This window comes from Archocentrus centrarchus, chromosome 13, assembly GCF_007364275.1.
Source record: "Archocentrus centrarchus isolate MPI-CPG fArcCen1 chromosome 13, fArcCen1, whole genome shotgun sequence".
NCBI classification, from domain to species: domain Eukaryota; kingdom Metazoa; phylum Chordata; class Actinopteri; order Cichliformes; family Cichlidae; genus Archocentrus; species Archocentrus centrarchus.
The window spans coordinates 21,182,424-21,199,688 of record NC_044358.1 but is presented as its reverse complement, the minus strand read 5'-3'; the positions used below and the strand labels follow the sequence as shown (position 1 = coordinate 21,199,688).

At 38.3% G+C, this 17,265-nt stretch overlaps 1 protein-coding gene across 1 annotated transcript; it reads right to left on the bottom strand.

Annotated features, from left to right (window-relative positions):
- Positions 1 to 12,169: 12,169 nt before the first annotated feature.
- On the bottom strand, positions 12,170 to 16,794 carry zpld1b (zona pellucida-like domain containing 1b). The gene is made up of 10 exons (XM_030745154.1): positions 16,656 to 16,794; positions 15,462 to 15,682; positions 15,167 to 15,348; positions 14,691 to 14,763; positions 13,814 to 13,911; positions 13,441 to 13,521; positions 12,979 to 13,150; positions 12,790 to 12,895; positions 12,539 to 12,568; positions 12,170 to 12,342 (listed from the first exon to the last, which is right to left on the bottom strand). The coding sequence occupies exons 1-10, from the start codon at positions 16,792 to 16,794 to the stop codon at positions 12,170 to 12,172; spliced, it is 1,275 nt and encodes a 424-aa protein (XP_030601014.1).
- Positions 16,795 to 17,265: the final 471 nt, after the last annotated feature.

The following is a 17,265-nucleotide window of genomic DNA, read 5'->3' as shown; positions in this document are numbered from 1 at the left end:
TTATTAGAAGGCATAGTGTGCATTTTTATTACTATACGGGTGATACTCAGCTTTTTCTATCCATGAAGCCAGATGACACACACCAATTAGTTAAACTACAGGAATGTCTTAAAGACATAAAGACCTGGATGACTTCTAATTTCCTGCTTTTAAATTCAGATAAAATGGAGGTTATTGTACTAAACCATTAAAATCTTAGAAACATGGTGTCTAACCAGATACTTACCCTGGATGGCATTACCTCCAGTAACACTGTGAGGAATCATGGAGTCATTTTTGATCAGGATATGTCCTTCAATGCACATAGTAAACAAATATGAGGACTGCTTTCTTGTATTTGAGCAATATCTCTAAATGTGAGTGATATTAAGGTGAGCTGTTGAGGATATCCTGAACATTTCTGTTAGCAAGCACTGCTGTTTTGTCACTATTAGCCGGTGTTACTGAAACTTTCCTTGAAATGGATCTAAACTTGGCACACTTGTGAGAATTTAATCAAACCGTTTATTAGAAGGAAAACCTGACTTTTAGGACAACCAAGCCTAAAGTTAGCTGGCATAATGTTTGTTGCTGTTATAGCCGGCTTCTTGTCAGCTGTCTGGAGACGGGAGGGTCACATGTTTAATCTGCTGACAATAAGTAACAGTAACAATATCTGTAATAAAGAGGCATATTTATACACCTATTCTTATGTTAGAGCCCTGACTTCAGTTCAGGAGATGAGGAGGTGGAGGTGAGGGAGGAGAGCAGTGGTGGAGGAGGGAGAGAAATTGAGAAAGAAATTATAAAAATATACGAGTACAAATCATAAATAGTCATCAGAGCTCCCCTCTCTTTCAGAATTCTCAATAATATGGAATACTCTAATATAATTCTATTGGAGTATAAAGGGTTAATTCAGGCCTTACTGTGGTTGACAAGTTGGTACTAGACACCAGTATCATAACTCCAAGATGGGAAAAATTACCAGATCATGGCTTCACGTTCCGATGACTGAGTTCATGTTGGCTATGTCTATCTTTTATTTACAGTCTATGCCTGCATCGATAACCTTGCCTAAAGTGAAATTGAATATTTACTGTAAAAGAAAAATATAAATAATTCGTCACTCATTTCTGTTGCTTCTGCTTGCAAATGTAACAGTTAAATGAAGCTTTAGAATAACTGTAAATTTAAAATAGTTGAAGTTTGTCAGTAAATCCTGGATGACTGCAGGACAGAAACAGAGGTTCCTTACCGTGGTATGTTTTATTACAAGCATTAAAAGTTTAAAAAATCCATAAAAAAATGGATTTGCAAATGTAAGCTGACCAGTTTTAGTATTTAATTGGAGTTAAACCACTGAGACTTTTTTTATTTGTTAGTTCTGCAAAGAACAAAAACAAACCTCCAACTGATTTTTTTTTTTTTTTTTTCAGTTCTGTTCAAAGTACTGTCCTGTTTCAGCATGATTTACTTCTTGTTCCCATTTTAGGTAATATTTTTTCATCTTCAGCATGTTCATTTTCATAAACACATTTATAATCAAGTCGCCTGATGTTTTTTAAAATTTATTTATTTTACAAGATAATAAGTAGAGTTAATTTCAAGTGGTTCTGTAGTGTAATCGTCAACAGATTTGCCTTACATGTAAAAAAAAAAATCCCCAGTTCAAGATTGGGATAGAACACAAACCCAGCCTCAGAAACTAGTGTACTCCCAGTGCTTTTTCCAAGCCCAGATAAATGGGATGGTTGCACTGGGAAGGGCATCCGGCATAAAATCTGTGCCAAATGAAATATGTGGATCCATCTGCTCTGGTAACCACTTGGGAAATAAGGGAGCAGCTTAAAGTACCGCTCAAGTAAAGTTAACTTCAAGTATTTTTTTTCTAAGGCATGAGCTGAATCATTTTCTCTGATTGTGATCATGTGAACCATTGTGAGCTGCTATTCATTATTAGTAATGCTTTACTTTAGCTATGCCATCATGGAAGGAACTTTTACCTCTTGAGCTGGATGAAGTATTGAGGCGCTTTACTGATGCAAATGTATGAATACAACAACCTAAAAATATACTCAAACTAAAGTTTTGCATTAAAAAACCTACTGAGCCCTATCCCAATAAGTCCTATTGGTGAACTGAACAGAAGTACAAGTAAAAACATATATAATGTATTAATTTACATTATTTCACTACATTTATTGCTCTATCGAGATGACATTTACACACTTTGGTAGTTTTAACTACTTGTTGCCAACATGAGGGGCAGGGGCAGCAATGGAGTCAGTGCATAAATTCTGAGGGGCAGAATTTATGCAGTGACTCCAAAGGGTCAGTGCATAAATTCTGCATAAAATGTTTGAACAGTTTTTTTTTTTCTTGTTTGAACAGTTTAAAGAGGAAATATCTCATTCATAATGGGATCCTCCAGCCAGACATGTTTTCTAAGGAGTTACACCATCCACTTCAGTCTTTGATAACATAATAATTGTGTAATAATAATGTTATGCTTTTATGGTCCTATTACCACTCACAAGCCACATTCATGCACACATTCATACCGGGCTTTATTCTATGCACTTTATTTTGAACCGCAGCTGCACTAATCATAAAATATTACTCTGAAATACAAAAGTGAGCCAAATGCAATGGTGAGAGTAAACAATGCAATGTTCCCCTGTGAATTGTAGAAGTTGTATAAAGTAGAATAAAACTGAATAACTCTAGTAAAGCATTTCGCAACTGTGCTGAAGTGCACTACTTAAAAAATAAATAAACTTTTAGGTTTTGTAAATGCAGGTCTAAACCAGGCAAAGAGAGGCTGCAGAGCTGATATAAGGTTCTTACTGCAATGTCAGGTTGGACATTTGTTTTTAGTTCGATGCCCAGAGGTGGTATGGCTAGTGGTGTGATGTAATTTATGTCCTAGAAAAGGAAGAGAAGATTACAGGGACTGCTGCATAACATTAATCTCCCAAAGTTACAATTTATCTCAGGTAAAAATGTATAGTGTGTGAGAGAGGTGCAGGGCAGCACCTGGTACAAGGACATGCTGAGGGTGCTGATGAAGATCCCATTAGTGTCTGTCACAGCAGTGGAGGAGGATGGCCTATTATAACTATACACTTATACATCCACCTGGATGTAGATACTCCAGTGGATAAGCACAGGAGTAATAATACTTGAGCTTTCCATCGTAAATGATGGTCCCAATGCTTGGGTTGAAGGATCGGACCACCCCACTCATACTGACTGCCTGGATGTTGGCAAAGTCTAAGAATATTCCTGTCCCTTGCGAGTTTGTGATCTGAAGAATTATTTAATAGAAACATGATTTTTTCAAAAATGGTTAAAAAATAAATAACATCTCTCACACAGCAAGCTGCAGTGATGAAATCACATCAAGGAAGTGGAACGGCTCTCTTAACTTTCTCATTCTCATCAGAGAGGAGGGGGGTTGGTGGGTGAGTGGGTGCATGCATCTGTTATATTAAGTCAGGACTTGAGTTGCGTTGCGTGTGTCAGGCTGAATTTTTCTTCCTGAGGTGTTCTTTCACAGTCCAAAACACTCAGATACCCCTTTAGATCCTTAAATCTGCTCTGACTCTCCTCTGTTCAGGTTTGAAAACTCCATGATCACCATCCCTGAAGACTTGAATCTAGGACACATCATTGATGCAATACTCACCAAGAAGTTACTTCCACAGGCATTCTCTCCTATGACGAGGAAGCTGAATCTTAGAACAGGAGGTGCCACCGAGGTGTCCAACACCTCATGACAGCCCACATGATCCCGGATGTAGTTGAAGATCAATAAACTCCTGCTGTATCCAGTGTAAGGTTATGGTCAGTGTAAGGTTATGGTGATACTCATCATGGGTATGAATGTCATGGTAATTTTAGGCTTTTAATGATTTCTTTGAACTGTTCTTGTCGTGATTAATAGGGGACTCAATAGAGGTCGGGCTCAATAGACAGCCTCGACACACTGATTGCAGTTTAAAAGATTTATTGTTCACTGCATCAATAGACTCGGAGAACCTGTGGGCAGCATGAGAGTGCTACCTGTGAGAAGCAAGGTTATTCCAGGCCTAGGCTGAATGTGAATGTCAAAGACTGAATGGAAGGAGATGCCTTATTTGGAGAGCTCTGAATGTGAGTTGAAGGGAGAGGCTACTGAGCTCCTTGGAGAAACAGGTGCAGTTCAGTTTTATTTATATAGCGCCAAATCACAACAACAGTCGCCTCAAGGTGCTTAAATGTAAGTCAGAAGAACAGATGAATTTGGTTTCAGGGAAAGAGGAGCTGCAGAACAGACAGAGAGTTAAGGAACACTGGGAACTGGGAACACGGGTTTTCACGAGGCACCACATACCACTGAATCAGGCAAAACAATCTGGCAGAGTTCAGCCATCTGCCCAGCTACTAAGTACTCTGGATAACAAGCGAATGCAGCCCAGATGTGAAGGCCACCAGCAGTGACTATGCCCAAGGAAAGACAGAGACAGCTCCAGCCCACTGCTCCACCCGCATGGGCAAACAAAACTAGAGAAAAGTGAGACAGAAAAAAAGAAAACACCGGGACCATGATGTTCTTTTTTTCCAGGGTGGAATGCTTGTACAGCTTCCATCTTTAATAACTTTAAAAAACTAGAATTGCACAACTTTGGATTTATTTTGCATTTTTCTCTACACACGGGTCAAAAGTATACATTCAGGCTCAAATATATGCTTACACTCACCAAGGTTCTGCAGTGTCTTTTAACATGACAAAGCTGAGGCCTATTAACTTCTCATCAGTGATCATAATTAACTACAACTGGTAGTAGTTTTTCTTTGCCAGCATAAAAAGGATTTGTTTGATACCACTCATTGGACTGACTAATACTCGGAAAAATGGGAAAGTCCAAGGAACTCAGTGAACATCTAAGAATGAGAAATGTAGATTTACACAAGTTGGAAAGGTCTCTTGAAGCCATTTCTAAGTTATAAGTTATTTGGATGTGACGCCACTTTGTGAAGGTCTGGAAGAAGACCCAAAATGTCACCTTCAAATGAGAGAAAATTGGTCAGGATGTTCAGGAAAAACCCAGGAACCACCAATGCACAAGCCTCCATGAAATTGCTGGAAGCATCACTCTCCACAGGGATGCAAGTTTTGCATCACCATGACTGAGAGGACGCCAACCAAGAAAGAAGCCCATTCCAAGAGGTATGTTTGGAGGAGTAAATGTCAGAGGTCATGATGTTATGAGTGATCGGTGTATTTTGGTCATGTCTGATTCTGCATCATCATGTGTAAAAAGTAAAAATCAATGTCTGAAATAAATCAAAGTGGCTTCTGTGCTAAAATCAATACGAGCCTTTTAGCTCAAATATATCAGATCAAAGGTCGTGGTTGTTGTACTTGGTCATCCTGCAGAAGTTCCACACTCACACTGGTTGAGGCTTTCGTGACCCACAATGCACAGGGGCAGGAGGATGAGGATGAGGAACATTAATAAAGCCATCTCACCACCCTGCCTTCTGCGAAGTACTGTGAAAGAGCAAATAGAAAAAAAACAAAAACAAAAAAACTTAAACAAAAAATTAACTGCTTAATCCACAGCTGTCAATCAAGGATATATGTTTGCCTGGATCTTACCTCTGCTATTTCTTTGTTTGCTCATGATAACAAAGCACAAAGGTGTTTACATCTGACTATTCTGTGTTCTCAACATTGTTTCAGGATTAGATGCAAACAGGGTCAAATCCACTTCAGTGGGGGTTGCCTTAGTGTGTGTGAACAGTTCACTTTCTGTGGCTGAGGTACTGTGATCTTTTCATGGAGGTTAAAAATGAAATCCAACACACTCGCCTTTAATGTTTCATAGTTAAATAATGTCTATAAAGCTGTGTTCCATTGCACGTGCACCTCCCTTTGCCTTCTCGTATGAAACTAAAATAAGGAGGTTTGGTTTCTGATCTCCTGGGATCTCACACACTAGAAAAAGAGAACCTGTAGTTTTCTGTGTTGCCTGAATAAGCCTTAATTAGAAAAAAAAATGGCACAAATGAGCTTTCATAGCAGCTTTAGATGCTCGTGAATTAGTGACTTGTCAGTATCAGCAAACATATCACTTAGGCTCACAAGTAACAGATATTTATCATCTTTATGGGTGTTTCATCTTTAAAGTGGCTCAAGATTTGATTAATAATCAGATTTAACTTAGAAAAAAAAAAACAAATAAAGGACACTGAGAAATCTGATCTTGTCGGGTAAGCCACCAGGGAAGAGAAAGCTGTGATCAGGGTCAAGATGATGGATGAGTGTCTTTGTCAGTCTCTGGTTGAATGCTGTATATTTAGTGTGAGCCCACACTGCAGAAAATGCAGGACACATTACTGTCGGGACGTGCGCTTAAACATGCAAAGAGTCTTTGCTTTCTTTGCTGTCCTCTTGCCAATGCACACCCTTATTTATATTCCCCAGATTAAGTAAATACATTTTATTCGCTGATGACTCACCTGAACTTGGCTTCAACATTCAAAGTCGTATCTCAGCCTCATTTCCATTTTGGGAGGTGGGCTTAATCAATTATCGCTGATGGTAAACTGAGAGGGGGGATGATAGCATTTACTCATCTCATTCAGTTATCTGCAGACATTGTAGTTGCTGAATACTTCACAAAATGGCTGTTGAAATGAGGGATTAGGGTGATAAAAAGTGGTGAATGCAGCTGAGCCGTGCAGGTCACGAAACACGGCCTCGGAACCCAACACGTGAGATTCCCATTGCTGCCAACAGACATTTATATAGGTCACTGAAAAAGAAAATCAATACCGCAAAAAATTTGAAAGATTAATTCTGGCAGTCATCAAATGAGCTCTGGCAGTGCCTCGTATTTTGTTCATTTCTGTGAGACTGGAAACCAGCAAGGTCACACAGTGTGGAACATTTCAGATGCTAATGATGAAGAAGAAGAAAAGAACATTCCTGTTTTTAGTCAAAAGTCCCAAAGAAGATGGCATTGATCTGATTTATTATTTATTAAATTTGTTCACAAATGTGACTACTGATATTTAAAATACCAGAGCCAGATCCATATCTAGTTAATATTAAACATTATATAACAATTGGTTGAATGCAATGTTTTTGTGTGCTTTTGGTTATAAAGTTCAGATCCTGATATTCAAGAGAGTAAAACTTGACAAGCTTTATTGTATGAATTTATGTGTATGATTTTTTTTTTTTTTACATTGTATTATTTAGGCATTTTTAAAAGACGTTTGGTCATTTTTATAATACAAACACATCAGTTGGGCATAATTCATGACTCATAACCATTTAGACATCTACATCACAATAAACACACACCAATGACTCTTCATCCTTGTTCTGTTCTCACATTTTACCAGGTAGACCAGCACATTTCCATCCATCCATTTTCTTCCACTTACCAAACACCAAACACCTTTTCCAGCTTATTCAGGGGAACACAGAGGCATTCCCAGCCCAGCTGAGAGATATAATCTCTTCAGAGTGTCCTGGTTCTGCCGGTAGGACAGGCCCAGGAGAACTCACCCAGGAGGTGCCCAGGAGGCAGATGGACTGACAGACACATTTCCCACAGGTTTATTTTATTTTGTTAGTTTTATAAGAGCATAATATACAGTAATGTGCATAAATGCTGAGCCACCCCTAATTTCTTTTTTTTTTTTTGCTTTCAGTTCAGTCCTTGTACCTGACCATTTTCAGATGTATATTCTTTTTTCTTTTTTGTTAAGTTGCTAAAAACTGACCTATGATTCGTTCAAAAAGGCACCTGACTCAAAGGATGAACCACTGTTGTGTCTATACATAACAGACAACTTCGCAAAGAAAATTTTTGAAATTTTTAAATTGTATCTTCAGGAACTTTGTTACTTGTTACAATCAGGCTGAAAAAGTAACAAAGTTCTTTTGGTTGAATCTGCAAAAAATACCAAAGATAATGCAGTTTTACAGGCATAAAATAGTATTTTTGCACCAATAAGGTGATTCTCAAAGAGTCATTAGCCGAGAACCTGGCATATGTCAGCATGCTGTGCAGTGTGTCCTTAGAAAATTGAGAAAACTGGACAAGAGTGGGACAAAAGATGAAGTGGCAGGCCTGACCTACAGTATACAACAGCATCTGAAAGCCATGTCCTTAAGAAGTAAGAAAAAAATCCAGCAAAGATCTGACACAGGACCTGAGAGATCCATCTGGCCATTTAGTTGATCCATCTACTGTTTGTTGAAGTTTCATCAGAAATGGTCTCAGTGGAAAGGTGACTGTGATGAAGCCATTCTCAAGGAAGGGAAACAGGGAGAAAAGGCTGAGGTATGCCACGTTGCACAAGAACTGAACATCAGTGGCAACAGGTCTAATGAAATGATGAATTCAAATTATCATCAACATGTATGGAGGATGTCAGGAGAGAGGTACAACAGTGAGTGTATACAGCCATCTGTAAAACATAGTGGAGGTTCTGACATGGTTTGGGGCTGCATTTCAGCCAGTGGTATTATGAGCTTCTTAAAATTGATGTTGAATTGAAAAGTACCATCATATTTTGATCCACCATGCAATGGTGCAAATCCTCTGGTTAGCAACAGCTTCACTTTTCAGAATGATAATGATCCCAAAGACACTAAAAATGCAGTAAAAGCATAACCGGATAGAAAAACACGCAATGGAACATTATCCGTGATGGATTGGCCTCCCCAGGGCCTGAACCTCAACAGTGATGAAGCATTGTGGGATCATCTTCACAGAGAACAGAACAAAAGGCAGCCAAGATCCAAAGAAGAGCTTTGAATGTCCTTCAAGAAGCCTGGAGAACTGAGATGTCTTTTTTTTTTTTTTAAGTAATTTTTAAATTTTTATTTCAGTCAACAAAAATATTTTGAACACCTGATTTTTAGTTTTTAGTTAACTTTTAGTCACATTAGAGAACTGGAGGTGCTGGCAGATGAAAAGCTGAACAAAAGCACTTGATGTCTTTTCCTCGCAGGAAGTGGAAAGTGGAATCTTTTTGTGGTTGCCTTAAATAATCATTTCTTACAGGAATCAGCTGTTTGTTTGTTGTGGCACTTTCCCAGTTGGGAGCTTCAAACAGGCATTTCATCTCAAAACTATTTTACAAGTCGCTTTTGTAATCATTTTGACATTTAATTTAATATAAAATATACTAATACTAAATATTGATACATTTCTTTCTTTATGTTAAGTTCAGTTAAATGACTGCTAGCTGTAGCTCTGTGTTTCTAGTGGACAGACACACTAGCATGTTTCCCAAAATGCCAAGCTAAAGGTCTGTTTATTGTTTGTCTGGACCAGCAGTGATGATCGCATTCCCAGAAATGACACACAAATCTGATTATCAGTGCAACGTTCTGCCATGGAACATTGTTAATGTTACTCTGACAGACAGACCCCATGTGGCAATGATACTCCTCTAGAGCAGCAACCTACCTCAGCAGGACACCTTACTGTTAAAACAGGAACTCAAAGCATTGGCCCAGTCTTCAAACTCCCCAGATCCAATTCATGGAGGCTGCACTCACATTCCAAAGGACCCAAGAGATCTGCTGTCCATGTCCCGTGACCACAGTACACCCCCCGAAGTCCTGTGTCCATGCTCTGATGGATCACAGCTGTTCTGGAGTCATGAGGAGGATCTACACAATATTAGACAGGTGGTTGCAAAGTAACTGATGGGTTTATGCGTTATGAGGAAGAAAAAAGTATCATTCATGAGGATAAGCCATGTGGAGGACCTGAATAGCTAATGACTCCCTTTTGTGGTTTATCAAGTCATTATCTTGAAGAAAAAAAATGGCAGGATTTACCCAAAGAAAAGGTCATAGTGGAGTTCATCATTAGGATTCCCTGAGGGGGTTGTGTAACAGTAGTACACCAAGATGCTGCACCTGCAAAGAGACAAAACGTGAGATGAGATGGAGGATAGAGATCTAACTGCACATGAGAAAGCTGCAGACTGGCGCCTTCATGTAGAATAATAACATAATGGCATAATGAATGTAGGCAAAGCAAAGAAAAGAGGATTAAATCTGTAAAAATGATAGTGGGAAAGATGCTGTTGAGAACTGCAGTATATCCAAAATATTATCTTCACTACATATAAGCAACATTTATGCATCAGATATTTAGGAGAAAACATTAAAGTAAAGATCATCATGTTACAACAGCAGTTTCTCTTTTATGGGTTGAGTTCTCTGGGGTAGGACCACACCTGTCTATGGACTTGACCTTGACCGCTGTATCTTGCACATTTGTGAAAGACATATAAGCTAGAGCCTGATAATACTATTTTTTGGGAGACCATTGCAAATTTTGGGGGAAAAATAATCCAACATAAATACATCAGCAATAATCTTTTTAAAATTTACATTCTTTTGCTATCGCTGAATTAACCGAAGTGTATTTTCCTTCATTATTTTCAGGTACAAAACCTTTTTACACCAGCACATGTTGGAAAACACGCACATCACTGCAGATAAATCTGTGATAGACCGTAATTAGCCAATTAGTATATTCACTGGATTCTGATACAAACACCCATGAATACACAAAACTACATTTAAGCGCCAATTCAGATCTAGTTAAATGTTTTAATGAAGAAAATCTGAAGAATTTTTTTATAGTTTGTAACAAGTTTACTGCTTCTCAAAAGATTCACAGCACCAAAATGTCCACAAACACAGACACACAAGTTTAAGTATCACATTTTTATGGATTTCATCGATGTTTAAGGAAACATTTCAAACCTCAGGCTTTAAATCTTCAGAGCTTAGAGTGACCTTGAGACTGGATTATTACCAACTGCAGATGGTTCACAGGAATAATTCAGCAGAATCAGAGAGCTATACAAGGCGATACATACTGCTTGTGTGTATGTTTGGTGAATATTTTCTGAAGCTACAGCCACGAAAATAAAATTTAAAGAAACCGCCTTTATTACACATTAACCAAGAAAAATGTTTTTGGTTCAGATGGAGTAAATTTGAAAAAAAAAATCTGAGCTTCTGAGTCAATTCTGAGTTTTAGAAGTTCCCTTTAAGTGATTTATTTGCCTTTAAACAAAGGCAAGGTACCATTTCTGTTTCTAGGCATTGTTTGGTGTCATCGGATCATCGGAGATGGATAACACAAACATACAATGCTTCACAAGTTAATTAGATCAGCTGTTATAAAAACTGAATTCACATGTTTATACAAAAATTTACGTCAGCACACTCGACTCCTCTGAGGAGTCAGAAATGAATTGAGTATAATATTCAACAACTTAAACTGAATATTCTGTTCAGGAATGCAAGTAAAAAACAGTAATTTGGCATCTAACAACAAAATTATATTTTAGCATTAAAATATTTTGATTAAAGAGCTTGCACACACTGGTAGATTAACCATTACACAAACATAAAAAATGATTTTGGTAATTACCAATACTGTTAATGTAGAGCAGCTGTGAAAAAAAACATTTGCTGCTAATAATTCGGTTAAGCACTGTATATATGAGTGGTATCAGCCTGGTCTCAGTAGAAAAATAGACTTTTTGGTTTGTTTCTTTTTTAAATCTTGAAATAATATTTATTTTGGTAGACTTTTTTTGAGTTTTACAACTTTTATTTTAAAGTCAGAATTTTTATGCATTACAAACATCTTTTAAACTCAATAACGCAAACAAAAGCTGGAAGCTGAATTCAAACATAAAGCCACCTGCTTGAATTCAGTGCATCATTATTTCTGTGTGATTATTGTACAGGGTTTGAACATTTCACTGGAAAACAAATGCAAACAATGGTGCCTCTATTCTATGATTTATATCCAGTGCCAGTCAAAAGTTTGGACACACTTACCCATTCATATGAATGGGTAAGTGTGTCCAAAGGTATAAGGCAGAAAAAGTGTGTGTGTGTGTGTGTGTGTGTGTGTGTGTGTGTGTGTGTGTGTGTGTGTGTGTGTGTGTGTGTGTCAAAAATAGAAAGAAAGAAAGAAAGAAAGAAGGAAAGAGGAGTTATTTTCATTAAGCACACAGTTTCTAAACACAATTACTACCCCTCCCCCCCAAAAAAAGATTAAACATTTTGAGGTACTGAAGGCAATAAATATACAACACCTTAAACAATACACATGTTGCACAATATGCAGATGTTTATTCATTTAAAGCTTGGATTCCATACACCTGGGGCTGCTGCCGTTGGGAGGCGGGGCTTCAGCACGAGGCGGAGCAACAGCAGGAACAAGCCCACACTGGCCACACCCAGGATGACCACACCTGAGATCAGAGCACTGGTCACTGGGTTCATTGGCTGGGAGAGGCCTCCAGGGGCTGGAAGATGGAAAGGGGAGAAAAAAGGCAAAAACTGAAGACAAGCTCTCTGATCTGGTTTTTAGCATGAGCTGAGCTTCAAAGAAGTGGAATCATTTTGCACTGAAACAGTCATAAACAGTCATTTCAAAGGGAATCTGCTGTCTTGATATTTTAAATCCTTTTATGTTTCGTAACACTGCGTGATGGCACTTACCAAGCTGGGAGTTGTTGACAGGAGTTTCATCTGTAAAGAAATTTTTTAAAGCACTTATTAGACTCAATTTTGATTCAGTGGTTTTAATTTAATTTAACTTAACTTTAAATTAGTAGTTTGACATTTCAGGCTGTAGCTTCTTTTTTTTTCTTTTTTTCTTTTTGAGTGGATAGATACACTCAGCAGGAAAGCCTGTCTCCCAAATGTATTCCAGTTTAGTTTATATTCCAGTTTCAGTTTATAGTTCATACCACTCCTGGTAATGATTGGACCAGCAGAGAGGATGGCGTTCCCTGATGCCACTGGCGTTGAATCAAGGGTTTCCTCTTCATCCCTCTTGCGTCGCCGTCCACAGATCTGTCAACCACATCATCAGATTTAAGTCCTCAGTAAGGTGAGGAGACATTCAGTGAGTCACAAACTGTGATTTTCACTCTTACAGGCATTAACATGATGCAGTCATCGGCCTGGCAAAGTTTGGTGACGCAGTGCAGAAACACAGTTGACATCTTCTGGTGTCTGTGTTTAATGAAACGGAAAACCTCAAAGGAGAAACGTCCCATCTGGCTCTTCCCATTCTCCAAAACTGTTGTCTGGGGATCTTTATAGCAACTGTATGGAAACAGATATATATATATATATATATATATATATATATATATATATATATATATATATATATATATATATATATATATATATATATATATATATATTTTTTTTTTTTTAAACCCAAAAAGAAATGACAGATTTGATGTCTAGAAGTACACTTAAGCACTCTTTAGGATGAATAAAAACTGGCATTCAATGAGGATAAGCCATGTGGAGAACCTGAATAGCTAATGACTCCCTTTTGTGGTTTATCAAGTCATTATCTTGAAGAAAAAAAAAGGAAGATTTACCCAAAGAAAAGGTCATAGCGGAGTTCATCATTAGGATTCCCTGAGGGGGTTGTGTAACAGTAGTCCATCAAAATGTTCCACCTGCAAAGGGACAAAACTTTGAGATGGGATGGAGGATAGAGATCTAACTGCACATGAGAAAGCTGCAGACTGGCGCCTTCGTGTAGAATAATAACATAATGGCATAATGAATGTAGGCAAAGCAAAAAGAATCGGACTAAATCTGTAAAAATGATAGTGGGAAAGATGCTGTGGAGAACTATATTCAAAATATCCTTTCTGCTGCAGTAATAGGTTTGTTATAGTAAAAAAGTCTCCACATCTATGACATGAAAATTATGGAAGTAGTGAATAACTGAGCTTTGTCTGGTACCGTTTGTCTAAGTTTGTGGCTTTCACAGCAGCAAATACCCTGGTTTTCAGAGCCAGTCCAGCCATCGGGATAGAGAGAGGCTGATTGTATGCTGAATCCTGGAATAAAGTTAGACGATAAAGAAAAACAAATGTTTGTTATTCACTCAAAACCAGACTTCATAAAAGAAATACAGAGTCTGGCTTTATTCTTTATTCTGTCGCTATTGTCTGCTGCCTCAGTATAAAGTCCAAAGCAATTTATGCACAGGTCTGTAGGTTCAAATGCATTTGTCCATATGTGAGATAAACCTTTTAGAAAAAAAAAAGGGGGGGGGGGGGGCACAAATATATGAGGTATATTGTTATTTTTGTTTAAAAGTTGGGCTGTAGAATATTCTAAGAGAACAGGATTAAATAGCAAATAATTTAGGGACTATTTTTGGTGGCAGATAAATACATGTGGTCCTTGTATAATTACAGCAACAGGATGTCATTCTCAAAATAAAGCTGTCATAGGGCAAGAGGCAGGGTACTTCCTGCACAGGATGCCAGTCTGTCACAGGGCTAACACAAAGAGACACACACCTATGGGTAATTTACAATCACCAATTAACCTAACCCCAGTAAGTGCATGTTTTTGGACTGTGGGAGGAAACCAGAGTACCCGGTGAAAACCCACGCAGACACGAGGAGAACATGCAAACTCCTTGAATATCAAATGGACTAACTAAAAGGAAACCAAACAGGAAACATCCATCTCTTTTCTTAAATGCTCAGTCATGGGCCAATTCAAATGTCTAGAAAAGTCCGTTTTGTTTCATGCAAATGCTTCTGCACTTCTTAAGCTGAAATGGAAATTCTTACATATAATAATTCTAACACTGCTTTGTACTCACATTGTACAGGATCATACTGAGCGTGCTCACAAAAGTACCGTTGTTGTCTTTGACAGACACAGCTGCAGAGGATCTGTGAAGAGATGGAGCTTTTGTGAGTGTTAGCTTAATAAATAACATCTTGGAAGCAGCGGTGTTTATTTAGTATCGTTATAAATCAACTGTGCTTTTACTTATATACTTATCTGATTTATGAAGGTCAGAGGAAAGCATGTGTGAATAATATATGTGAATAATATATATGCATATGAATAATAAAACAAATGGCTTTAAAAAAATACCGCAAGACCCAAATCTGCTGAGACCTTTAAACTGGGAATTTAGCTGTTATCACAGTTTTTTAAAGACAATATGTAAAGCTCTTAATTAAATGAATACATCTTAAAGTAAACCTTTCAGGACTGACTCAGCAGAGCAACTCCTGGAAGGTTGAGCTCTCTTTTGGACATTGATGGATATTTTTGGCAGTAACTTACGATGCCAGCTGTGAATTATTGACCAGGTACTCCAGCGGGTAGCTGCAACTGAATTTATACAACAAACTAGGCAGATAGCTGATTATAGCCGGTGGGTCAGGGGTGTCGATGTAGCCTGATATATTCCCAATTTGTACCAGAGACATGTTCCCATAGGCATTGGGCCCATAGGCTGTGCTGACCTGCAGAGAGAAACATCAACCAGTCATTTTGCTTTCCCCTAAAGTCAATACACAACATGATGAAGTTGGCTATTGATCATGAAAAAGCCATGTGCCAGTATTTGGATGTTTACCACCAGGCTGTTGCCGCAGGCCTCCAGAGTGCTGAGGCTGATGCTGAAGAGAACTGCTGTGGGGAAGGTGTTGTTATTGATGAAGCCACGACACTGGGCTTCACTGTGATGGCCGTTGAGGGCCAAATCTGCATCTGTGTAGCCGGAGAAGAGAACGGGACAGAAGTTGATCTTCAAGGTGATGGTCTGAACCCCGCAGTACACACTGATGTCCCTTTCACCTGAAGGAAGACACAGGAAGGAGATTCAGAGAGAAATGTTGACATTATAACTATAATAATTTAATCTGTTATCACTGCTTGCATGTTTCCTACTTGAGATTTAATATTTAGAGTCCTGAACTGCTGGCGCACGCTCAAGTATGAGCCTCGAGTTTTGTGTTTGATGGGAGTAAAGATAAAAATCAAGATTTGCAGCATCAAGCCAATTCGCGAAAGGCCGAAGTTGCTTATTTTTGTAATTAAGACTTTTATTCATTTTTGTTTGTGAATCTTCACACCAATATGAAACTACTAACAGAGCTGGAGGCAAAATCAACCAAGTTAAACAATCAAATATCATTTTGTGGATCATTGCCTCAAAATGCAGGAAACGTTTGTCATATTAGGGCATAAAAATATTTGGTGCATTAAATTATTTATGGGTTTCACATGTTTTTAATTCATGAAACAGGAGCCTTTTTTGGAAATGTGGAATGTGGAAAATACCAGCCCACGCACACAGACAGATAGATAGATAGATAGATAGATAGATAGATAGATAGATAGATAGATAGATAGATAGATAGATAGATAGATAGATAGATAGATAGATAGATAGATAGATAGATAGATAGATAGATAGATAGATAGATAGATAGATAGATAGATAGATAGATAGATAGATAGATAGATAGATAGATAGATAGATTCATAAAAAATGGAATTGAATACATAGATAATATATATAGAAAACTTTTTCATTTTTCTTTTCTTTCCTTTTCTAAGTACATGTATATAAGTAGTAACTACACTTCACATATGAAGACAACAGTGCAAGGATTTTTAGTTAAAGCACCATCAGAAAAAGCACCAAATTACCAGAAGAGCAATTTTAATGTTGCTGCTACATTTGCTTGTCATAAATCTGCCTGTGCTTCACGCCTGTTGGTGGAAGTGTGGATTGAAAAGAGAAGCTGCTGTGGAAGATTCTCACCTGGATACCTGCTGTGGTAGCTGGCATCACAGTTGTAGCCATTAAACTGTGAGGAAACTGGCAGGGCGTTACTCATCAGCAGGAAGATTAAACCCATTCGTGTCATTTTGGCACCTGAGAGAAGTTTGTCCACTGTCATCTTCAGAAGGTCAGCACTGCATTAGCCACATTCCTGGGGTACGTGTTAAAAAACAGCACTTATCTCAAAATTAGATGTTCAAAAACAATGCTCTTTGTTTCCTGACTGCTGCACGCTCTGACCTCTATCAAAGTAGTTCAGCCTTCTTTCCCCAAGTCCCCTAATCCTTCTTATCCTGCTCCCTCTGCCCCCTTTTACCTCAGTTGCTCATGTTGGCCTAATGCCTCCATTACCCAACCCCTTTTTAACTGAGGTCATCCCTCTTTACAGCTCATTTCATCCCACGCCCCTCTCTCGCCACTGCCACATCTATTAGTTTTCCACACCTGTTTACCTGCCTCCTGCCTTTTCCAAAGTAATTGGCTGGAACCCCTCTTCACCTGGTTTGTGATGAGAGAAAAGTTCAACGCTGCGGCATGCAGCTCTGGTGGCACCGAGGACCTAAACCAAACATGTCATCCTCACATGTAC